The following is a 25,227-nucleotide window of genomic DNA, read 5'->3' as shown; positions in this document are numbered from 1 at the left end:
GCAATTGCGTGGATGCATTGCTTCTACGAGGAGTTCTTGATTGGTAGATCAAGTTCTTTGGTTTTTAGGTTCTAGAATTATATAGATGTTCTTGTAATTCTTTGATCTTTATTGTGTTAGTGGAATCCTCCTAAGTAGGTGTACTTAGGAGAAGACTGGACGTAGATTCTTTTTGAATCGAACCAGTATAAACTGTTGTGTCTTGATCTATCTCTTCTCTTACAATCTTTCTTAATTGCCTTAAACAGTCCATTAACACAGGACTACGAAATTGATTAATTGGGTTATAAGACTTAAAGATGTGTGCTGGATCACATGGGAAACTGGAATGATGTGCTACCTTTGGTGGAATTCACCTACAATAATAGTTACCACTCCAGTATTGGTATGGCGCCCTATGAAGCATTGTACGGAAGAAGGTGTAGTACTCCCTTGTGCTGGTAACAGGATGGTGAAGCCTTTGTGCTTGGTCCTGAATTTCTACAACAAACGACTAGTCAGGTTAAATTGATTCACGATCGGATGCGAGCCACTCAAAGTAGGCAAAAGTCTTATGCTGATAAGAGGAGACAGCCACTTGAATTTGATGAAGGAGACCATGTATTTCTCCGGTTTACTCCAATTATAGGTATCAGAAGGGTTCTTAAGTCAAGGAAGTTGACTCCAAGATTTATAGGGCCTTATCAGATTACACGGAGAATAGCAGCGACGTACGAGATCGCTCTACCACCTCACCTATCCAACTTGCATAATGTGTTTCACGTCTCACAGTTGAGGAAATACATTACAAGTCCAGATCATGTTTTGGAGTCAGATGAGGTGCAAGTATGCGAGGATCTGACTATGCCAGTTGGACCGGTTCGCATATTAGATACTCGGGTCAAGCAACTGAGAGGCAAGGAGTTAAAGATGGTGAAGGTACTCTAGGATGAGACGACACAGGAGATGACTTGGGAGATGGAGGATCTCATGAGGATGTCTTATCCTCACCTCTTTACTAGTAAGTCCTATTTTCGAGGACAAACACTTTTAAAGGTGGGGGAATTATAAAACCCGTGAAAATTAATTAATTAAATAATTAATTAATTAATTAATGCGGGTAGAAATAGCTTTTATGGCATTAAATATTGTTTGATGTGATGTGGAAAAGTACTAGCTCAAATGGTTGAGAGTACTTGGTTGTGTGTGAAAGGACTTGGGTTCAAGTCCTATGTATGCCAAGTGTGTGTCATTTTATTTATTATTATTTTGTTTTGGTAATGTAATTGTGAATGGTGAGTGATAATATAGTCATAAGATTATAATGGTTATCACAAAACGTGAATTTGCATAGTGGTTGTACTTTGGCCTTATGTGTGGAAGGTCACAGGTTCAAACCTTGTTAGAGGTGAAGTAGACTTTATTTTTGCTAATTCTAGTTTGGAGTGGAGGTGAAAGGGCAAAAGGTAAAGCCAGAATGAGGAGACCAAAGGGGCTGTGAAAAACAATATTAGTCCACTAAGTAAATAACCTTAAATGGAAATTTGAAACACTAATAGGTTCATTTTTCGTTTTAGCATTTAGGCCCTAATTAAGACTCATAAAAGGTTGTTTTAAGGGAAAATAGAGGGTTTTGGCAGTGTGGAAACCTGGTTTAGAGAGGAAAACGAAATTAGGAATTGAGAAGAAGTTTTGGGTGTACAAGGGGGCTGAAGCAAAAGCATTGGTGAACTGAGGGTCCTTCATCCTTCTCATTTTTAATCCAGAATTCCAGGTTAGGGGAGCTGTTCTTTTGTGTGTGTAAATTACATGAATTATGTATGGGTCTGATTCAGTATAACCTCAATTGAAATTCGTATGGTATGAATTCTAGATTGTATGCACTGTGATTAAGAATTGGTTTAGATATTGCTGTTTGCAAAACTCTTTTATGAGTTATTGGTTTGAGAATGAGGATTTTGGGTATGGAAGGGTTAGAGCTGAATCAATCTCGACTTGGGGTATTTGAAAAGAGTGATATATAGCCTATTTTGATGATTTCTGGTCATTATTTTGTGCTTAGCAATGTATGAATGATGTTTTGGTATGGTTGTGGGTCGTTTCGCACAAGACCAGGAGAGGAATACTGCAATTCTCGCCCAAGCGGATCGTTCTCGCCTAAGCGAGAGTTGCAGAGTTTCACTACTGGTTTAGGGGTCGAGCATCTCGCCCAAGCAACTGACTCAGTTTTTTAGCAACTTGGTCTCTCGCTCAGGCGAGAGACACAAGCCTAAGCGAGGTCGCGACGTGACTTGAGTGTTCTGAGCGCGAAACCTCGTCCAGGTGAGGAGCTTTGTGTGTTGAGCCAACCAGGGTCTCGCCTAAGCGAGATGTCGTTGTCATGTGTGATGTTTTGCTTGCATTGTAGCCCAGGCGAGATTGAATTAGGTGTTTGGGCGAGAGATGATCTCGCCTAGGCGAGGGGATCTCGCCTAAGCGAGATAACGTGATGACGTTGATGTTTTAAGCTCACTCAGGCGAGGTGAATTAGCCTAAGCGAGGCTGAGGGCTTAGCTTAGGAAAGAGTCCCTAGCTTAAGCGAGTTTATGCGAAGTTCCATGTTTGTGTATGCTTGTGTGTGTGATTTGGCTGCTTTATCCTAAGTATAGGAAGTTTATGCATGTGGTGTGGTATTTGGGCTTGAAGGACTAAGTCCAATAGGGGTATGGGATGTGCTTGGTGGTTGGGCACATGATGGGCATGGAACTGGTTGAGTTCCCGTCAGCTACTATTGGGCGAGGAGTCCTTAGTATGGTGATTACATGTGTCAGGCGCACGATGGGCAAGGAATTGTTATGTTCCCATCAGCTACTATTGGGTGAGGAGTCCATAGTATGGTGATTGCGTGCGGGCCATGGTCCAAGTTGAGGATACTTGGATGATTTACTACAGACGAGGAGTCTGTCGTCTGTAGGGCAAGACTATGAGTAAGATAGGCTCATAGAGTTGGACCATGAATGAGTTAGTTTCGTGGGAGCATAGAAAAGTCCCAAGACCTAGTTCATATAAATGACTCATGAGGGACTATGAGGTCATGGTTGGGTATTTTGAAAATCATGAGATTTTAGTTATGCTATTTTGGGATGGGTGGCATATTTATTTTATGTATCTATTTATATATTGTGCATAGCTCACCCTTTCTGTGTGTGTGTGGCGATGATCGGATAACTCATTATTCGGGAGCAGATGATATGACAGGTGGGCCAGGAGATGTCTAGAGGCGGAGGGCAGGGGCTACCTGGGCTTTTGAAAACATTTCTTTTATTTTATGATTTTGATGTAACTTTAATTATGTTGAACTTTGGTAAATTTTGTAATAGAATAATTGTGAACATTTGGATTATGTTACAATTAGAATTTTCATTAAATTTCCCGTGTTTTTGGAAAATGATATTATACTAAATAAGGTATCTAATTTTCTTTTCTATTTTTATTTATTAAAAGTTCGTAATATTTCTTAGGGATGTTACATTTTATACCTGCACATTCATGATATCGTATAATTAATTTTCAAATTCGTCATGCTTGTATCAACATATTGCATGAATAAACACCTTTTGAGGTACAAGCATCCATTGCATTTTACATTTGACTTAGGCATGTCTTTTACGTTGCATATCATTCTAGTTTTTTATTGAGTGCATGACCATTTTACCATCATGTCATATAAATAAATACACCTCTTGAGGTGTAGACAAGCACCTCATTACATCAAATAATTATATTCCATGCATGTTTTTTAGTGTATCACAATTTTAGTAACTTATCATGTAAATAAGTACCTATTAAGGCGAGCATCTCATTGCATCAGTTAATTGCATGTCATGCAAACCACTTTCAAAATGTGTGACATTCACATCAACATTAGGTGAATAAGTGTCTCTTAAGACACAAACATGCATTACACATTTTGTCTTCATTCATGAATGATACTTTGTACAAACCTTTTCATATTTATAACACCTTGCTTTCACATTTCACATTCCATAATGTTTACCATGCATTCATATGGGTGGCCCTTTACATTGGCATAATTTCTAAATTCATAATAGCATCTTGCATTCTTATGTTTTCTTACATAATGCATAATATTTATCCACTGTACATATGCATATAGGTAATTTTAAAAGTTTATAACATCTTGAATTTTCATGTCACTTTGCATTCATTTTTTTTCCTCTTCATATCCTGAGATAAAAATAAAAACATAAAAATAACGACAAAATCATCTTTTTTTTCCTTCATATTCTAATATAAAAATAAAAAATTGAAAATAAAGGCAAAACCACCACGACGCCCTTGCAGGACTTGTGCTAACCAAAAGATCATGGAAGATTGGAAAAAGGATCAAGCAGCAATGAAGGCTGATATAAACCAATTAAAAGACCAAGTGAAACAAATTTTGGAGATCTTAAAAAATCTGAGGATCATGAATAAAACTTTCTCCTCTCAAAGCAAAAAGAAAACCTTTTGTTATCCTCCAAGATTCTATCCTAGAACTCATGCTAACCCTTTGGTATGTATGGGAAAACATAGTGTACACCAAGAACGACGAGGAATCCAAGCGCAACCATTTCCCTTACACGATCTTCCTCCAGGTCATTGTAGTAAAAATCAAGCTATACCTACCGCTCATCACGCTAATAAGGCCATACTCAGACTCATGTTCACACATCTGACAAGATGTCTTTAATTAGTGAGGGAGAAGGAAATAAGCTTGAAGCAACTCAAGTTACTAGGAAGGCAAAGGTTTTGCATATAACCACAAGAGAGGATTCGCAAGTGAAACCTACATCTAATACTCTTGTACAAGGGATAACAACTAAAGATGCCAATACGATAAGTAAGCTAGAGATCTTAGAGGAGAGATCGAGAGCCATAAAAAGCGAAGGTTGTCCTCAAGGTTTTCACAAGGGAGCTTTAGTCTCGCCTGTTCAAAACAATCATAGAGGAAAATGGACTCCAAATTGTGAAGGGCCCTTTGTGGTAAAAAAGTCATTTTCTAGGGGAGCTTTGATTCTTACCAAAATGGACGGAGAAGAATTACCTTTTCCAGTCAATTCTGATGTGCTCAAGAAATATAACGCTTGAAAGAAGTCCCTAATTCTCAGGATTTGCTAGAATTTGCTTTATAGCCAAGTGTCATATGTTGCCTTTCTTTCTATCATACCAATGTTGCCAATATATACCATCAATCTTATGTCTTATAGAACACATTTCACGTCATATATTTTGACTACTCAGAGCTCTATTTTTGGTATAAATGACTTCTACAAGATCTTGGTTGAATCGAGTTCTAAAAGGTGTCGCAAAGGTAAAATAAAAATAATAAAAATTGTATGTTGGGTTAATTCTTTTTCTCAAATCATAAAATTTATGATAAAAAATATAATAAAACAAAAATGAAAATAAAAAATATAGATAAGTTAAAAACATAATAATGTCTTGGAATGTCATGTTTCTTCTTAGCCTAATGTTTTAATTGAGGAGAAAGAGCATGATGTTTTCTTCCAAATATTCACATGCATGTCTCCTAAAATCCTTTAGCCTTCTTGATCTCCTAAAACAAAAGAATCTTTTCTAGCAATTTTTGTGTCATTACTAAAACAAAATCTCATATTGGGGTAATTCTTTATGCCTTTGCATTATGCTACCTCTAAAAATAAAGAATCCCTAACCTGAAACCTCACCCTCAAGGAGTCAAAACTGGGGTAATTTTTGTCCGTTCCACTCTTGCACTCATTGTAGTTTGTCCAACTGGGGCAACCCTTTCTTCCTTGTACATCATGTTACCCTTGAGTTAGAACAATCCATATTCGTGCACCATTCTGTAATCTTATAGTTCACCATGGTAAGTCAAAACTGGGGCATATTTGGTAGTTTTCTCACCTTGGTATTGAGGAGTATTTGGCTACATTTTTCTCTACAGACCCATTCTTGTCACACTCATGTCCTCATATTCTTGTGACTACTTTTTTTGGGATCATTGATGAATTTACCCCACAATTTGAGTTTTTATCCCGAAAGCTAGGCATTCATTTAAACCAATTCAGACACAATCTAACTACCTATGTTTCCAAATATATCAACTCGAGCATGCATGTGAATTAAGCTTTTTGAAAAAAATATTCAATTTAATAACACCTCAATCATTGCACTAGCTAAAAAAAAAAAGAAAAGAATCATGATATTCCCGTGTTCTATTCTCAAAATGATCAATTGAGTTTTTTTTTAATGATGAGCTTACACGAATTTGATGATTGTATGAAAAATAATTGATACAAAATACATGCCTTTGTACATAAGAAAATGAAAAATGAGGAATAAGATGAAATAGGACAAATAATCTTATTTTCTCCTTTCATTTCATACATTCATGCATAGCATGTCTCATATATATACTACCGTTCATGCTTATTTCTATGTTAAACTCTAGTTTTTAGTTAACCTTTTCGCTAAAACTCAACTTCTATTGGCATTCATACTTTCACTATTAGTAAAAGCCTAGCTTGTGTTGGTCTATACAATTTTATTTGCATTCAAAGTCCAGCATCTGACTGGCACTAGCTTTAAAAGTCCAGCATCCTACTAGCACCTACACTAAAAGCCCAACATCCGACTAGCACCAACATGTTTATTTTTCTGCTAAAGTCCAGCATCCGACTAGCACCCACTATGAAAGCCTAACAACCGACTAACACCAGCATGTTTATTTTCTGCTAAAGTCCAGCATCCGACTAGCACCCACTATGAAAGCCTAACATCCGACTGGCACCAATAAGTTTATTTTCTGCTAAAGTCCAGCATCCGACTAGCATCTGCATTAAAGTGCAGCATCCGACTAGCACCCACTATGAAAGCCTAACATCCGACTGGCACCAACATGTTTATTTTCTGCTAAAGGCTAGCACTCGACTAGCACCTACATTGAAAGCCAAACATCCAACTGGCACCAACATGTTTATTTTCTACTAAAGTCCAGCATCCGACTAGCACCCACTATGAAAGCCCAACATCCGACTGGCACCAATATGTTTATTTTTTGCTAAAGTCCAGCATCCGACTGGCATCTGCATTAAAGTGCAGCATGAGACTGGCATCTGCAAGTCCAGCCTCCGACTGGCACCCCCTCTAAAAGCCCGGCATCCGATTGGCACCAACATGTTTATTTTCTGCTATATTCCAGCATCCAATTGGCACCTACATTAAAAGTCTAGCATCCGACTCGCACCAACAAGTTTATTTTCTGCTAAAGTTCAGCATCCCACTGGCATATGCATTAAAGTCCAGCATCCGACTGGCACCCACTATGAAAGCCCAACAACCGACTAACACCAGCATGTTTATTTTCTGCTAAAGTCCAGCATCCAACTGGCACCCACTATGAAAGCCCAACATCCGACTGGCACCAATATGTTTATTTTCTGCTAAAGTCCAGCATCCGACTAGCATCTGCATTAAACTGCAGGATCAGACTGGCATCTGCAAGTCCAGCCTCCGACTGGCACCCACTCTGAAAGCCCAGCATCCGATTGGCACCAACATGTTTATTTTCTGCTATATTCCAGCATCCAACTGGCACCTACATTAAAAGTCCAGCATCCGACTGGCACCAACATGTTTACTTTCTGCTAAAGTCCGGCATTTGACTGGCATCTGCATTACAGTCCAACATCCGACTGGCACCAACATGTTTATGTTCTGCTAAAGTCCAGCATCCCACTGGCATCTACATTAAAGTTCAGCATGCCATTGGCACCTACATTTAAAACCTAGCATCCGACTGGCACTAACATGTTTATTTTCTGCTAAAGTACAACATCCGACTGACACCTACATTGAAAGCCCAACATCCGACTGGCACCAACATGTTTATTTTCTGCTAAAGGCTAGCACTCGACTAGCACCTACATTGAAAGCCAAACATCCAACTGGCACCAACATGTTTATTTTCTACTAAAGTCCAGCATCCGACTAGCACCCACTATGAAAGCCCAACATCCGACTGGCACCAATATGTTTATTTTCTGCTAAAGTCCAGCATCCGACTGGCATCTGCATTAAAGTGCAGCATGAGACTGGCATCTGCAAGTCCAGCCTCCGACTGGCACCCCCTTTGAAAGCCCAGCATCCGACTGGCACCAACATGTTTATTTTCTGCTATATTCCAGCATCCAACTAGCACCTACATTAAAAGTTGATAAAGGATTGATCCCTACCAAGGATGATGGCCCATGGCACATGCTTAGAAGAAAGGGAGTTCCTTGATCCCTTCCTTTGCTTTTATTTTCTTTAGTTTAAAATTCCATTAAGTTGGCTTGGTTGACTATTTTTAAGTTGACTTGTTGACCTTGACTTTGGGTTGACTTGTTGACTTAAAAGATTAGCTTAACCTTAAACCAACATGCTAATAAATTCCTTAATTTGCTTTTGTAGGAATAAGAAAGGAGGAGGACCACATAGGAGACACTTGGCGTCCTAAGGAAGAGAGAGAAGGAATAAGACTTTCTAGAAGCATCTAGAAAGGGGAGGCCCACATGCCTTGGACACCAAGTCTTCTAGAATGTTCTAGAACCTTCCTTTGGGAGCCTTGGCCATGAAGACTTGCCACCTAGATGGCTTGGACGAAAATTCACCCATGTGCACCCTAGGATGACCTACTTTCTAGAACATGCTAGGTTTCTTTTGTAATCCTTTAACTTAGTTGTTTTGCTAAGGGGCCCCTAGACTTGTCTATTTAAGGGGACCTCTAACACTTGTACAAGGGTTGAACATTTTGGAGAAATTATACACTTTGTGTTTCAACCTTTTGTGAGAGCATTCCTCCTTAGGGAGTGGAGTTCTTTCAAGCCTTATCTTGCCTTGGCAAGTGGCGGCATACACCACTCATCTTCAAGGTTGCCATGGCTTCTTCTAGCCTAGCCTTGTAGTGGCGTGAATCCTCCATTCCTCCCATTTCCCTTGCTTTTCATTTTATGTTTCTTTACTCTTCTTGGTTTATATTGTTTCTATTATTTGTTTTTCCTTTTGATTTCTTACTCCCCATCAATCCATTCTCCTCCTCTCTAGAACCTTGGAAAGGAACCTTCACATCTAGATAGTTTGCTATCTTAATGTCCAGTGGGGATTTCCTTGGTTTTCTTAATCAACTCACACCATATTCAATAATCTTAAAAAGAAACAAGATAATCCTTCATCATTTGGTATCTAGAGCTTTGGTTGTCCTTGAATATGGTGTTTTCATGTTCTAACCTTGTCTTGTGTAGCTATCTTTGAATAGTCCACATAAAAACAATGTTGGCAGAAACTGTTCACGATTTTAAAGGATTAAACTGCACCTGCTCAGTTGTCCAAAAATTACGTTCTTGATGTCAAAAGAAAGCTCTGTTAGTCTAGTTTTTAACAAAAAAAGAACCAATGCATTTGGAGTTCTGTGGAGAGAGTTATGATTAAAATAGTAAGCAAAGGTCAGAGCTGCCAAGATCACCGCGAATCAACGTTTTTCAGGTTATGTTGGGCAGTTTTGGCTACTGTTTTTGTTACTCTTCTTACTCCTAAATGTTGTTGGATAACATGTCTTTGTGTGCTTAATCATTGACCTTCATTTCCAAAAGTTTAAATGCATGATAGCTACATGTTTGAGTCTTTAAATGTGCCTAACTTTTGCTTGAGTCATATGTCATATGTTAGCTTGAAGTTTTCTTGTTCTTGTTATTCTAAGTATTTGATTATTGCATTCACCTTATGTCTTGTTTGATGTATGCTCCTTGAACTTGATTTTTGGCCTAAAAATTTGGGAACTAAGTGTCCAAGCCACCCAAAACACCTTTCTCATCATTTTGTGAATCTAGTTTTTGAAAGAAGAAAAATTTTGGTACACTTTTACAATCTTACCGAGAGAAATATGGCTCTTTGATGAACCAAAATTGTGTTTCTACTAAGTGTTATGGTACTAGTTTTCATATTTGGGTGTTGGGTGATATTGGCTAATTAGTTTCATGCTTAAAACTTGGTTATGATCTTTCTAGGTGTATGCACGATTTGAGACTTGGTGATGCATAGTTCAAGTATTTTTCCAATAGAGTCTTTTCATGTGCTTTTCTTGCTTGTTTTGATTTAAAGTTTTGTCACCTTGATATCCTTTCCTTAGAGTTTAGCTTTCTTGGATTTAAGTACTTTTATTGCTTGTCTTTAGGTTCTTTGTTTTGTCTTAGTAGTTTTCTTCCTTTGCTTTCTTTTGAGTGTAGTGGCCAGGCCACTTGAACTTGTCTTGAAAAGGTTTCCAAAAACTTTGAAAGCATTTCACTCCTTGGAGGAGCTTTGAGTGTAGCCTTGCCTTGTTACTTTGGGAGAGTGATGTAAACACTTGGGTCACATTTTGGGTTGGAATTGGTCTCGGTTTTCATGTTGTCTAACCCCTAATTCATTTATTTTGTCTCGGATTTGAGTGTTTTTGTTGTAGGAATCATGGCAAGTTCATCAAATGCACCTACACCAAACAAAAACAATACATTGATGAGATTGCTTCGGGATTTGGAGTTGTCTAGGAAGGAGGCCTTTGAACAATTGAGAAAAGACAAGGAGCAAAGTGACCTAAGAATCCAAGAGCACATTCAAAGGCTTGAAGCTAAAGAGCAAGAAAGAGGGGCTAGGAAAAGAGGGCATTTTAGGCGCAACCCATCACAAGAGAAGCAAACTCCAAAGATTCCTAAGTTCTATGGAGGAAGTGATCCCAAAATCTTCCTTGATTGGGAAGCTAAAGTTGATCAAATTTTCAATGAAAATCATGTAAAGGATCAAACACAAGTTGATCTAGTAGTGTTAGGATTTTTTGAGTATGCCAAAACTTGGTGGCATAAAGTTTGTAAAAATTATGACCAAGGGCCACCCGCGGCTTCTTGGATGGACATTAAAACTCTTATGCGCGCTAGATTTGTTCCTCCCTCCTATAGGAAGGAACTTCTTTTGAAGCTCCAAAGGCTTCACCAAGGTCCTATGTGTGTGTGAGTACTTTAAAGAATTAGAGTCTCAAATGTTTAGGGTTGGAATAAGAGAAACTAACAAAGAAAAAATGAAAAGGTTTGTGAATGGTCTTAGGAGAGACATACAAGACCAAGTAGAGTTGTATGAGTACTCCACTCTTCAAAATGTTTTCACACTTGCTCTTAGGATTGAAACTCATTTGAAAAGAAAGAATAGGGCAAGGAAGAGTTACTCACCCAACCACTACTATAATCACTCATGGAAGGGAAAAGCTAAAGAGAAACATGATAAATTTCCTTCTAAGTCTCACCAAGCACCATCAAGTAAAAATAAGTTACCAAGTGGTCACACTCACCATTCCACTTCTCAAAGATCAAGTTCCATTAAATGTTTTAAATGTTTGGGGTATAAACACATTGCTTTGAATTGCCCAATCAAGAGGACAATGATCTTAAAGAAGAGTGATGATGAGAGTGAACATTTTTCTTCCCATTCCCCCAAAAATACTTCTTCCCACACTTCTTCTTCAATTGAAAGGACTAAACCCTTTGAAAGTGGATTGTTAATGGTAAGGCGCCAACTAGGGCAAGTTCCCAAAGAACTTGATCCTTCTCAAAGACAAAACCTTTTTCATGGAGGGTGCCTTATCAATGACAAGATATGTCACTTCATCATAGATAGTGGAAGTTGTGTAAATATGGCTAGCCCAAGGGTGGTGGACAAGTTTGGCTTGAAAACCATTCCTCATATCAAACCCTACAACCTATCATGGCTTAAGGAAGAAGAAATAAAAGTAACTAAACAAGTCCTCATTAACTTTTCAATTGGCAACTTTAAGGATGAGGTATTATGTGACATTGTGCCTATGGAAGCCAACCATATTTTGCTAGGTAGGCCATGGCAATTTGATAGAAAAGTTGTTTATGATGGCCATGCAAACACTTATGTTTTTTCCTCCCTAGGAAAGAAGTTCACAATCCTACCTCTCTCACCTCCACAAGAAAATGAGGACAAAAATAAAATAAAAGATGAAAAAGAAAAAGAAAAGGGGCAAGCTTTCACCAAGGAGTTACTTGCCTACAAAAAGAGTTTTTCAAAGCAAGAGGTGCAACACCACTCTTCATTCTGTTCCCAAACAAAGAGAGATGAACAAAAACACAAGCAAGAAAAGGAGAGTGGCATTAAAAAGAAAGAGGGCACCACCAAGACTAGGGATCAAATCATTAAAGATGAAGAAAGTTCTCATCAACTCAAGTCAAGCTCCATCAACAAAGACTTCAAGAATTTGAGGTCAAATTCTCTCCAACAAGGGGAGAATGATAAAGGATTGATCCCTACCAAGGATGATGGCCCATGGCACATGCTTAGAAGAAAGGGAGTTCCTTGATCCCTTCCTTTGCTTTTATTTTCTTTAGTTTAAAATTCCATTAAGTTGGCTTGGTTGACTATTTTTAAGTTGACTTGTTGACCTTGACTTTGGGTTGACTTGTTGACTTAAAAGATTAGCTTAACCTTAAACCAACATGCTAATAAATTCCTTAATTTGCTTTTGTAGGAATAAGAAAGGAGGAGGACCACATAGGAGACACTTGGCGTCCTAAGGAAGAGAGAGAAGGAATAAGACTTTCTAGAAGCATCTAGAAAGGGGAGGCCCACATGCCTTGGACACCAAGTCTTCTAGAATGTTCTAGAACCTTCCTTTGGGAGCCTTGGCCATGAAGACTTGCCACCTAGATGGCTTGGACGAAAATTCACCCATGTGCACCCTAGGATGACCTACTTTCTAGAACATGCTAGGTTTCTTTTGTAATCCTTTAACTTAGTTGTTTTGCTAAGGGGCCCCTAGACTTGTCTATTTAAGGGGACCTCTAACACTTGTACAAGGGTTGAACATTTTGGAGAAATTATACACTTTGTGTTTCAACCTTTTGTGAGAGCATTCCTCCTTAGGGAGTGGAGTTCTTTCAAGCCTTATCTTGCCTTGGCAAGTGGCGGCATACACCACTCATCTTCAAGGTTGCCATGGCTTCTTCTAGCCTAGCCTTGTAGTGGCGTGAATCCTCCATTCCTCCCATTTCCCTTGCTTTTCATTTTATGTTTCTTTACTCTTCTTGGTTTATATTGTTTCTATTATATGTTTTTCCTTTTGATTTCTTACTCCCCATCAATCCATTCTCCTCCTCTCTAGAACCTTGGAAAGGAACCTTCACATCTAGATAGTTTGCTATCTTAATGTCCAGTGGGGATTTCCTTGGTTTTCTTAATCAACTCACACCATATTCAATAATCTTAAAAAGAAACAAGATAATCCTTCATCAAAAGTCCAGCATCCGATTGGCACCAACATGTTTACTTTATGCTAAAGTCCAACATCTGACTGGCATCTGCATTAAAGTCCAACATATGATTGGCACCAACATGTTTATTTTCTGATATAGTCCAGCATCCGACTAGCATCTGCATTAAAGTCCAGCATCCGACTGGCACCTACATTGAAAGCCTAGCATCCGACTGGCACCAACATGTTTATTTTCTGCTAAAGTCCAACATCCGACTAACACCTACATTGAAAGCCCAACATCCGACTGGCACCAACATGTTTATTTTCTGCTAAAGTCCAACATCCGACTGGCACCTACATTGAAAGCCCAGCATCCGACTGGCATCAACATGTTTATTTTCCGCTAAAGTCCAGCATCCGACTAGCACCTACATTAAAAGCCCAGCATCCGACTGGCACCAACATGTTTATTTTTCTGCTAAAGTCCAACATCCGACTGGCACCCACTATGAAAGCCCAGCATCCGACTGGCACCAACATGTTTCTTTTGTGCTAAAGTCCAACATCCGACTATCATCTGCCTGAAAGCCCAACATCCGACTAGCACCAACATGTTTATTTTCTTCTAAAGTGCAACATCCGACTTGCATCTGCATGAAAGCTCCGCATCCAACTGGCATCAGATTTAAAAGTCCAGCATCTGACTAACTTTCTACACTCTTTTTTTCTCTCTCTCTCTCTCTCTCTATCTCTCTTTCTCTCTCTTACATCATAAGTTAAGGTTTCCACACTTTGTTTAAGTTAGTACACTTAGCTTTTCTATTTTTCTTTTCCTAAATCCGAACGAAATTTGTGTTTCTATCTTTCCTTATCTTTTACTGTGACACTATGAAAATAAATATTTTTATATCATCACATAAAAGTTAAGTAAAGAGGGGCAATTGTCGACACCCAATTTCGTCCGGGTAACTAAATAATAAATAAAATATTTTTTTAAGTAATAATAATCTTATTTTTCTTATTTCCTAGACAACTAATTTAAATATATATAATATAACATAACTAAACTTTTTTAATAGAAAAGTAAACGAAATAGAAAAATAAGAGAATGACTTTTATAGTGAAAATAAGTTATTAAAAGATAAACACAAAAAAAAAAATAACGATTAAGAATAAGAATTAAAAAAAGTTTTATAATAAAAAATAATAATAAATTGAAAATAGAAAAATAGTTTTTAAATAATCAAAATAGTTTTATAAAATATATTTGAATTTATAAAAAAGATGAAAAAAAGGACAACGGTAAAAAACTATAACATATTATTTTAATATATATATATATATATATATATATATATATATATATATATAATTTCTACTAAAGAAAGAAATAAAATTAAAATTAGAAAAGGTAAGGAAATTTTAAAATAAGTGGTTATATGTTACCATTACTCAATTGCATCCTCCATATACTCCCACAATCTAGATTCTCTCCTCATTTTTCTCTCAACCTCTACACACAATTAATCTTTAGATTATGCTAAAAAATTAGAAAAAAGGTCTCAGGATCTGATAGTCTCTCACGCTCACGTTCGTCCTTCGAGCTCTTTTTTTCTTTTCTCCACTTCATTTAAGAGAGGTTTATTTCACACAACACATAAGATATACATTTCTCCTTTATCCATGATGAATATCACCCTACAGGGCATTTTAGCTTGGGCTAATGGCATGGCCCATTTCTTTTAATTTCTTTTATTTTCTTTTATTTTCTTTTAAATGCAGCCTTTTATTTCTAAGATGCTCATTGATATCAGGCTTGCAGCCCAATTCAACACACCAACGTGAACAACATTTTTTCTTGAAAGAGGCATCTTGAAACCATGCTACGTTGGGCCACTCCAGAATTACATCCCAAAATCTCTTTCCAAATTGATGCCACGCGTGCTTGTTTTGTCCGCACACCTGCACGCTGCCCAAATGCTTCCCGCAACCCTTGTCCTGTTGCAGCCAACAACACTATGTGGCAGAATCAAGGATCTTCACGCGTGGCTTGCTTCTTCATCTACACATATCCACGCGTCAGCAGAACAACACCTATGTTATGTGGTTCCGCCCAATTGCTTCCAGCAACACCAATCTATGTTGGGCCGAGACTTGTGCTTAATCTCCAACAGCCCAATTTTGGATTCTCGCACATTTTACAACTTGCATCACTCGTGGACCACACTTCTTTCTTCTGCCCCCGAGCGTTTGTTGCCAAAAGAGCTGTTCCTTTCTTTAATTAGGGTTGCCTCCATTACGCGTGATTATTCCTGAACAGCGGCCCATCTTCACATTTCATCATCACGCATCACGCAAGCCACACATCTGTGTCGCGTTTTCTCTTGAAGCACCGTTAGGGTTCTCCTCTCATGCATGCCAACCAAAGTCCGCATCCAACCTAGGGTCCTTCACGTGTTCCACCATTTGGGTAGCTAGGGCTGTTTTTGTTCACATTTTCATTTCCTTTAGACAAATAGCTTTCGTGCTTCTTCTCTTTATAAAAGGGGTTAGCTACCATTGTATGAAAAAGCTTTGATGAATGAGAGTGATAAATTTCCCTTTTTGTCTCAGCTCAATCCTAACCCTAGATTAGTTTTTTAACCTCGTCAGGTTACCAAATCAGTGAGAGTTCCCCACTAGAACTCAGTCTTCCGCTGCCTGTTTGGTGGTTTTCCACTGAACGATTGACAATTCACGGCCTTACAGGGAGTTTCCGCCGAAGATTCGCTGAGGCTCGCTCATCATGTGGTAATTAGAGCTCCAGTTTCGAGCTTGGAGCATGGAGGTCTTCAAAGATGAGTATCTTTGTTCATTTTCTTCTCCATTGTTTGTTTTCGTCTTGTTCCTGATAGATTGCGTTTTTGCGTCTCTGGTGTTCAATCATTGTTGAAATGTTTCACTGAAATTGATTCAAATTTGTTGTTCCGAATAGTCTTGAATCAATACTGATGATATCATGTCTTAAGCTGCCTAATCTGTCGTTCATTGCATGTCAATTAGGTTTTTCAATTTTTTTTTACCTAGCTTTAAATTTTCTAATCTCGTGTTTTGTCTTAGGAATTGTTTAGTTGCTTTATATGTCACTAAATTCAATAGCAGTTATGCCTCCAATGTGTTTTGTTCACTGTTTTGTATTTGTTTTAGTCTCTGTTCTACTTTCAATGATTAATTTCTTATGTTTTGTTGAGTTCTTTAATTGCTAGTAGATCAATAGCAATTTCTGCAGTGTCAATTTTGTGTTCTGCTATATCGTTGATGAAGGATTATCTTCTTCCTTTTTAAGATTTGAATATGGTGTGAGTTGATTAAGAAAGCTAAGTGAAATCCCCATTGGACATTAAGATAGCAAGCTATCTAGATGTGAAGGTTCCTTTCACAAAGCTCAAGAGAACAAGATGATGGGTTGATTCAAAACAAAAACGAAATGGAAAGCACATAAACCATAGAAAACCAAGAACAATTAAAGGAAGAAGAAAACATAAAATGTAAAGGAAAGAAATGGTAAAAATGTGAGAAGCACGCCACTACAAGGCTAGGCTAAAAGCCATGGCAACCTTGAATATTAGTGGATGTGTGCCGCCACTTGCTATGCAAGATAAGGCTTAAAAGTATTCACTCCCAAGGGAGGAAACTCTCACAAATGGTTGAGACACAAGAGTGTTTTTACTTCAAAATGTTCAACCGTTTTACATGTCTAGGAGCACCCCTTATATAGAAGAGTTTAAGGGCCTCTATGAAAATAAAAGATACCCAAGGATGTCTCTACAAAAACCTAACCCTAGCTTCTAGAAACTAGGTCAAATAAGGTTACAAAATGAGAGACAAAAGAGCTAACTATGGTGTGTGCAAGGCTAACTTCGTTCTAGCACTAAAGGAGACCAAGAAGGTGTCTCATATGTCTCCAAAAGTGGCTAAAGTTTGCTAAAAACAAATGAGAGCAAAGATATATAGGTACACTTGCTTTGTGTCTTTTACTTTATGCTTTTTGCCTTTTCTCTTTCTTCCACCTATGCTCCATCTCATCTCCACTTCTCCACTAAGGTTGCGCCACATCACCCATCATAATTAATCTTACTTACACCTACAAAACACATAAATAAGGATTAGCATGTTGGCTTAAGTCAAGTCAACTCTAGTCAACAAGTCAAACCTAGTCAAAGGTTAACAAGTCTACTAAGGTTGATTTCAACTAAGTCAACTTAGGGAACTTCAAACATAATAAAAACAATGAACATGGATGAAGGATTAGTGAACTTCCTTTCTAAACATGCTTAGTCTTCTTAAGCATGTGCCTCCATCCTTGGTTGGGGTCAATCCTTCATCATCTGCCCCTCATTGGAGAGAATTTGACCACAAATTCTTTAAGCCTTTGTAGATGTTGCTTGACTTGATTTGGGGGAGGTTTTGCGCCTCCCTTTTATGAGCTCTTGTTCCATCCTCTCTAAGGGTACTACCCCTAGCTTTGGTTAGGCCATCCCTCTTTTCTAGACCACTCTTCCTCTCATGCTTTTGTATTGGGTCTTCCTTTTGAGCCTTGCAAGAGAAGGAAGAATGGTGATTTCCATCTTGCTTTGGAATTTTTTTTTAGAGGTAACTTGCTCTTTTTCTTTTTCATCTTTTCTTTTATCTTTCACTTTATTTTGGTCCTCATTTGCTTGATTGGGTGAGAGAGGTAGGAGTGTGAACTTCTTGCCTTGGAAGGAGAAAGCATAGGTGTTAGCATGGCCATCATAAAAGACTTTTCTATCAAATTGCCATGGCCTACCTAGCAAAATATGAGTTGCTTCCATAGGCACAACATCACATAACACCTCATCTTTAAAATTTCCAATTGAAAAGTTAATGAGGACTTGTTGAGTTACTTTAATGTCTTCTTTCTTAAGCCATGATAGCTTGTAGGGCTTGGCATGAGGGATATTTTTCAAGCCAAGCTTGTCCACAACCCTTGTGCTAGCCACATTTACACAACTTCCATTATCTATGAGGAGGGGACATAGTTTGTCATTGATATGACACCTTGAATGAAAAAGGTTTTGTCTTTGAGAAGGGTCAAGTTCCTTGGAAACTTGTCTTACTTGGTGCCTTATCATTAACAATCCACCTTCAAGGGGTTTAATCCTTTCACTTGAAGAAGAAGTGTGGGAAGAAGTACTTTTGGGGGAAGGGGGAGAAAAATGTTCACTCTCTACTTCTTTTTTAAGGTTTAAGACCATGGTTCTTTTGGTAGGACAATTTGAAGCTATGTGCCCATATCCCAAACACTTAAAACATTTTATAGAACTTGTCCTTGTACCTTGAGAAGAATTAGGAGTTTCATTAGAAGGCCTAAACGAGTTAGTCCTAGGAGGTGGGTCTTGGGAACTCTTGGGTTGTGATTTATCATGTTTTCTTCCTTTATCTTTCCAAGTACTAGAATAGTAGTCATTGTATAAACCACTCCTCTTGGCCTTTTTTTTCTTTTGCAATTGAGTTTCAATTTTGGTGGCCAAATGTAAAACTTTGTCAAGAGAGGAGTACTCATATAACTCTACTAAATCTTGTATGTCTCTCCTAAGACCACTCACAAATCTTTTTATTTTCTCTTTGTTAGTTTCTTTTATTTCAACCCTACGCATTTGAGACTCTAATTCTTTAAAGTACTCACTCACACTCATAGGACCTTGGTGAAGGCTTTGGAGCTTCAAAAGAAGTTCCTTCCTATAGGAGGGAGGAACTGATAACATTGTCGTTGACGCGATCAAATTAATACTACTTATCTATAACAACTTCAGTATTGTTAAGAAAGTAGTCAACAAAATAGTAAGGGTAAAGTAACCCAAAGTCGTCTCCCAACGAACACGGAATTGATTTATAACAAATTAGTTCTTATAAAACTATACAAAAGAGTTAGTTAAATAAAAATATGAGAGATAAAGATAAAAAGATAAAATAAGATATAAACAATAATAAAGAAAAATAGGTCGATTCCATTGCTTTTTCAAAATAGGATTCATCATTGGCTTCCTAAAGATTTATTGTTATTGATTTCTTGTTCAAGACTTCAAATTAATCAATGTAACTTCTCAATTAATTTGTTGGCGTCCTTACTTTTAACCAAAGTAACTTCTCAATCAAAAGCAAGAAATTTGTAGATTAATCTTAGTAAATTTAACCAAAGTAACTTCTCAATTAAATATTACTAATCCTAATCATGTTCATTCTTTTACCTCTTTTATCTAGTAAAAAGCTAATTAACCAAAGCAACTTCTTGATTAATTCTAATCTAAGTTTTCACCTTTAATCAAAGTAACTTCTCAATTATTAGCAAAAACTCATTCAATCATATGAAAGTTTCTAAAATTAATTAAAGTAACTTCTCAATTAAAATTTAAAAACTCTTGGACTCATACGATTGTTATGTTATGTAGATTTAACACAGTGCTAACTTGCTACAATGTAAAAATCTTTACTTTTACTAAATTAAGAACCAAAAGACATAAATGAAAATAAATCTTAACAAGAATCAAAAGAACAAACAAATTAATTGATCTAACCTCAGAATCCAATTAAGAAATTACAATGGAATCAACCCAAGAAGTTCAGCACTCCATGAAATACAAAATAGAAATAGAAGAAGAATAGAGGAGAGAAAGGAAACGAAATTAGGCCCCCCCTTAAGGGTTCCTAAACTCCGAAGTCCCGAGCTTCTTCTTTTTGCTTCTCCCTTGGCCTCTTTATATAGGAATTGGACTAGGCTTTTTTGTTGCTAAAATCTCTCAAATACCTTTTAAAATAAAGATAAAGATAAATATTTAAAAATATTTGGAGAGATATAGACTATTTGACAAATATAATTGGTTGATAATATCAATATCTAATATAATTAAATTAATTAATTAATTAATTAAAGATATATGATAAATTATCACCAATTAGTTTTTGTATTAATTTTCCAAATCAACCATTTGCAATCTCCTTAAATTATCTTTTAAATAATCCAATATCTTCAAGCTATATTTGTTTGTTGTGGAACTAAAAAGATTCAAGAAGATCTTGTCATATTTAAAAAGATTTGGTAGTTATTATCTTTTAATATTTTGATATAATTAAATAAGATAATTATTTAAAAATATCAAATAAAATATCTAAAGATATAGTTTCCCAAATTATCTTCTATCATAAAGATAAAGAAAACCGCAAGGTCCAATTTTTCTTTCCTCTCTTCTTGGTTTAGCCAAACTTCTTCAATTTTTCAAGCTTTTCTTGCCGTCTTCATGCAATGCTTTGCTTGAATTTTTATGCTTTTGATAATTTCTTATTCTTGGATTTATCTTTAAGGTATCATGAAGCTTTAATTAATTTACTTCCACACCTCCATGAGCTCAACTTAGCTGCAGTTGCACTAACACACCTCAAAATATCCAAAGAACATTTATGCAACTAAAAAGCTATTTTTAACATGTTTTTGTATCTCATGCTCAATAAACCCAATTATAGGAAATCCGAATTAAATCAATCTTTAAGCACACAAATTCAATTAAATACCTAGAATTAAACATTAAATGAGGGAAAAAATACGCACTCATCATGAACAAATCTAGCGCGCATAAGAGTTTTAATGTCCATCCAAGAAGCCGCGGGTGGCCCTTGGTCATAATTCTTACAAACTTTGTGCCACCAAGTATTGGCATACTCCAAAAATCCTAAAACTACTAGATCAACTTGTGCTTGATCCTTTACATGATTTTCATTGAAAATTTACTCAACTTTAGCTTCCCAATCAAGGAAGATTTTGGGATCACTTTCACCATAGAACTTAGGAATCTTTAGAGTTTGCTTCTCTTGTGATGGGTTGCACCTAGAATGCCCTCTTTTCCTAGCTTGTCTTTCTTGCTCTTTAGCTTCAAGCCTTTGAATGTGCTATTGGATTCTTAGGTCACTTTGCTCCTTGTCTTTTCTCAATTGTTCAAAGGACTCCTTCCTAGACAACTCCAAATCCCGAAGCAATCTCATCAATGTATTGTTTTTGTTTGGAGTAGGTGCATTTGATGAACTTACCATGATTCCTACAACAAACCACTCAAAGCCAAAACAAAATAAATGAATTAGGGGTTAGACAACATGAAAACCAAGACCAATTCCAACCCAAAAAGTAACCCAAGTGTTTAGATCACTCTCCCAATGTAACAAGGCAAGGCTACACTCAAAGCTCCTCCAAGGAGTGAAGAAAACATTTTGTTCAAAAATCCTTTTCTTGCATACAAGTGGCTCGGTTCAAACACTCAAGAATTTCAAGAAGACTAACATACTATGACAAAACCAAGAGTACCTAAAGACAAGCAAGAAAAGCACAAAAACAAGAAATGCTAAACTCTAAAGAAGAAAAGTTTGGGACAAACTTTTAACAAGACTAAAACAAGAAAAGCACATTATAAGAATGACATGGAAAATACTTGAACATGCATTCCCTAGTCATAAATCACGCATACACCAAGAAAGATCATAACCAAGTCAAAGAATAGAACTAATTTGCCAATATCACCCATTTCTCAAGCATGAAAGCTAGTAGCATAACACTTAGTGACAAACACACTTTGAGTTCACCAATGAGCAAGTTTGCTCTCAGTTTTTTGACAAATTTTGGTGTAAAAATTTTCTTCTTTTCACAACTAGCTTCATAAAATGGTGAGAAAGAGTTTTAGGTGGCTTGGACACTTAGTTCCTCAAGTTTTAGGCCAAAATCAATTTCATGGAGCATACATCAAGCAAGACATAAAGTGAAAGCAAGATTCAAATACTTGGAAAAACAAGAATAAGAAAACTTCAAGTTAACATATGACATGACTCAAGCAAAAGTTAGACACATTTAAAGACTCAACATGACATACACAAAGACACAAACATGTAGCTATCATGCATTTAAATTCATGGATTTGAGGCTCAAAGACTAAGCATCCAAACACATGTTATCCAACCACATTTAGGAGCTTAAAGAGGTGCAAAAACCGTAGCCAAACTGCCACAACAAAACCTGAAAAAGATGATTCACGTATTCTTTGCAGATCTGACCTTTTCTCACAAATTTGATCATAACTTTCTCCACAAAACTACAAATGCGTTGGTTCTTTTTTTCCTGGAAACTAGACTCAAAGAGCTTTCTTTTGACACCCAAAACGTAATTTTTGGACCGTTGAGCTGGTGCAGTTTAATGTTTTAAAATCGTCAAGTTTTCTGCCAGCACTGTTTTTGTCTGTCATGGAAGTGGATTTGAACCATACCAAGATAGCTACAACAAGACAAGGTTAGCACTTGAAAAACAACATATTCAAGATAACCTAGGGTCTAGATACCAAAAGATGAAGGATTATGTTGTTTTCTTTTAAGATTATTGAATATGGTGTGAGTTAAGTAAGAAAGCTAAGTGAAATCCCCACTAGACATTAAGATAGCAAGCTATCTAGATGTGAAGGTTCCTTTCACAAAGCTCAAGAGAAGAAGATGATGGATTGATTCAAAACAAAAAATAAATGGAAAGCACATAAACCATAGAAAACCAAGAAATATTAAAGGAAGAAGAAAACATAAAATGGAAAGGAAAGAAATGGTAAAAATGTGAGAAGCACGTCACTACAAGGCTAGGCTAGAAGCCATGGCAACCTTGAAGATGAGTGTGTGATGAAGGATTGACCCCAACCAAGGATGAAGGCACATGCTTAAGAAGACTAAGCATGTTTAGAAAGGAAGTTCACTAATCCTTCATCCCTTTTCATTTGTGTTTATTATTTTTGATTCCCAAAGTTGACTTAGTTGAATCAACTTTAGTTGACTTGTTGACCTTTGACTAGGTTTGACTTATTGACTATAGTTGACTTGACTTAAGCCAACATGCTAATCTATGTTTATTTGCTTTGTAGGTTAATTAGGAGTAAGAAAGCAATGCTAGGTGGCGCATGGTGATTGGGGAGCATAAATGATGTGGAAGAGAGAGTAAAGCAAAGGCATAAAGCATAAAGCATAAAGTAAAAGGCATGAAGCAAGTGTACCTATGTACCTTTGGTCTCCTTTGTTTTTAGCACTCTTTGGCCACTTTTTGGAGGCATATGAGACACATTCTTTGTCTCCTTTTGTGCTAGAACGAAATTAGCCTTGCACACACCATAGCTAGCTCTTTTGTCTCTCATTTTTTGTAACCTTATTTGACCTAGTTTCAAGAAGCTAGGGTTAGGTTTTTGTAGAGACATCCTTAGGTATCTTTTATTTGCTTAGAGGCCCCTAAACTCTTCTATATAAGGGGTGCTCCTAGACATGTAAAAGGGTTGAACATTTTGAAGTAAAAACACTCTTGTGTCTCAACCATTTGTGAGAGTTTCCTCCCTTGGGAGTGAATACTTTTAAGCCTTATCTTGCATAGCAAGTGGCGGCACACATCCACTCATCTTCAAGGTTGTCATGGCTTCTAGCCTAGCCTTGTAGTGGCGTGAATCCTCCATTCCTCCCATTTTCCTTGCTTTTCATTTTATGTTTCTTTACTCTTCTTGGTTTATATTGTTTCTATTATATGTTTTTCCTTTTGATTTCTTACTCCCCATCAATCCATTCTCCTCCTCTCTAGAACCTTGGAAAGGAACCTTCACATCTAGATAGCTTGCTATCTTAATGTCCAGTGGGGATTTCGCTTTGATTTCTTAATCAACTCACACCATATTCAATAATCTTAAAAAGGAACAAGATAATCCTTCATCAGTGTGTGTGTGTGTGTGTGCCGCCACTTGTTATGCAAGATAAGGCTTAAAAGTTTCATTCCCAAGGGAGGAAACTCTCACAAATGGTTGAGACACAAGAGTGTTTTTACTTCAAAATGTTCAACCCTTTTACATGTCTAGGAGCACCCCTTATATAGAAGAGTTTAGGGGCCTCTATGAAAATAAAAGATACCTAAGGATGTCTCTACAAAAACCTAACCCTAGATTCTAGAAACTAGGTCAAATAAGGTTACAAAATGAGAGACAAAAGAGCTAACTATGGTGTGTGCAAGGCTAATTTCGTTCTAGCACTAAAGGAGACCAAGAATGTGTCTCATATGTCTCCAAAAGTGGCTAAAGTGTGCTAAAAACAAAGGAGACCAAAGATACATAAGTACACTTGCTTTGTGCCTTTTACTTTATGCTTTTTGCCTTTTCTCTTTCTTTCACCTATGTTGCATCTCATCTCCACTTCTCCACTATGGTTGCGCCACATCACCCACCATAATTAATCTTACTTACACCTACAAAACACATAAATAAGGATTAGTATGTTGGCTTAAGTCAAGTCAACTCTAGTCAATAAGTCAAACCTAGTCAAAGGTTAACAAGTCTACTAAGGTTGATTTCAACTAAGTGAACTTAGGGAACTTCAAACATAATAAAAACAGTGAACATGGATGAAGGATTAGTGAACTTCCTTTCTAAACATGCTTAGTCTTCTTAAGCATGTGCCTCCATCCTTGGTTGGGGTCAATCCTTCATCAGTTTGCTAGTTAATCCTTTTTCATGTTTTTGTATTTGCTAAAGGACCCCTATGAACTCCTATTTAAAGGGTGCTCCTTGTCTTGTAAAAGGTTTGATCATTTTGTTATAAACTTTGTACATTCAACCACCAATTTTCGTGAGCTCTCCTTCCTTGAAGTGAACTCACCTTTGCCTTATCTTGCTTGCAAGTGGTGGCACCATCACTCATCTCTAGGGTTTGGTTGGCTTAGATCCCCCCCTATGAGTGGCGTGCTTCTTCCATTCTTCATCTTCTATGCTTTCCATTTTTATTGTTTCTTCTTTCATTTTGCTCTTTAAGTGTTGTTATTGCCGTGTGTGTTTAAGCTTGAATCCAACTTTCTTCTTCCTTTCATGAGCTTGAGAAATGAACCTTCACATCTAGATAGCATGCTA

General features: G+C 37.1%; 1 protein-coding gene across 1 annotated transcript; it reads left to right on the top strand.

Annotated features, from left to right (window-relative positions):
* The first annotated feature begins 522 nt into the window (after positions 1-522).
* On the top strand, positions 523-927 carry LOC114188847. Its single transcript, XM_028077509.1, has one exon. The coding sequence runs from the start codon at positions 523-525 to the stop codon at positions 925-927; it is 405 nt and encodes a 134-aa protein (XP_027933310.1).
* The last annotated feature ends 24,300 nt before the right edge of the window (positions 928-25,227 follow it).

Source organism: Vigna unguiculata, chromosome 1, assembly GCF_004118075.2.
Source record: "Vigna unguiculata cultivar IT97K-499-35 chromosome 1, ASM411807v1, whole genome shotgun sequence".
NCBI lineage: Eukaryota > Viridiplantae > Streptophyta > Magnoliopsida > Fabales > Fabaceae > Vigna > Vigna unguiculata.
Note: the sequence above shows the minus strand (reverse complement) of the source record. Positions and strands in the feature narration are given on the sequence as shown.

Bases quoted from the DNA above. Each gene is read 5' to 3' on its own strand.
- LOC114188847 (XM_028077509.1), top strand. From the start codon at position 523: ATGCGAGCCACTCAAAGTAGGCAAAAGTCTTATGCTGATAAGAGGAGA.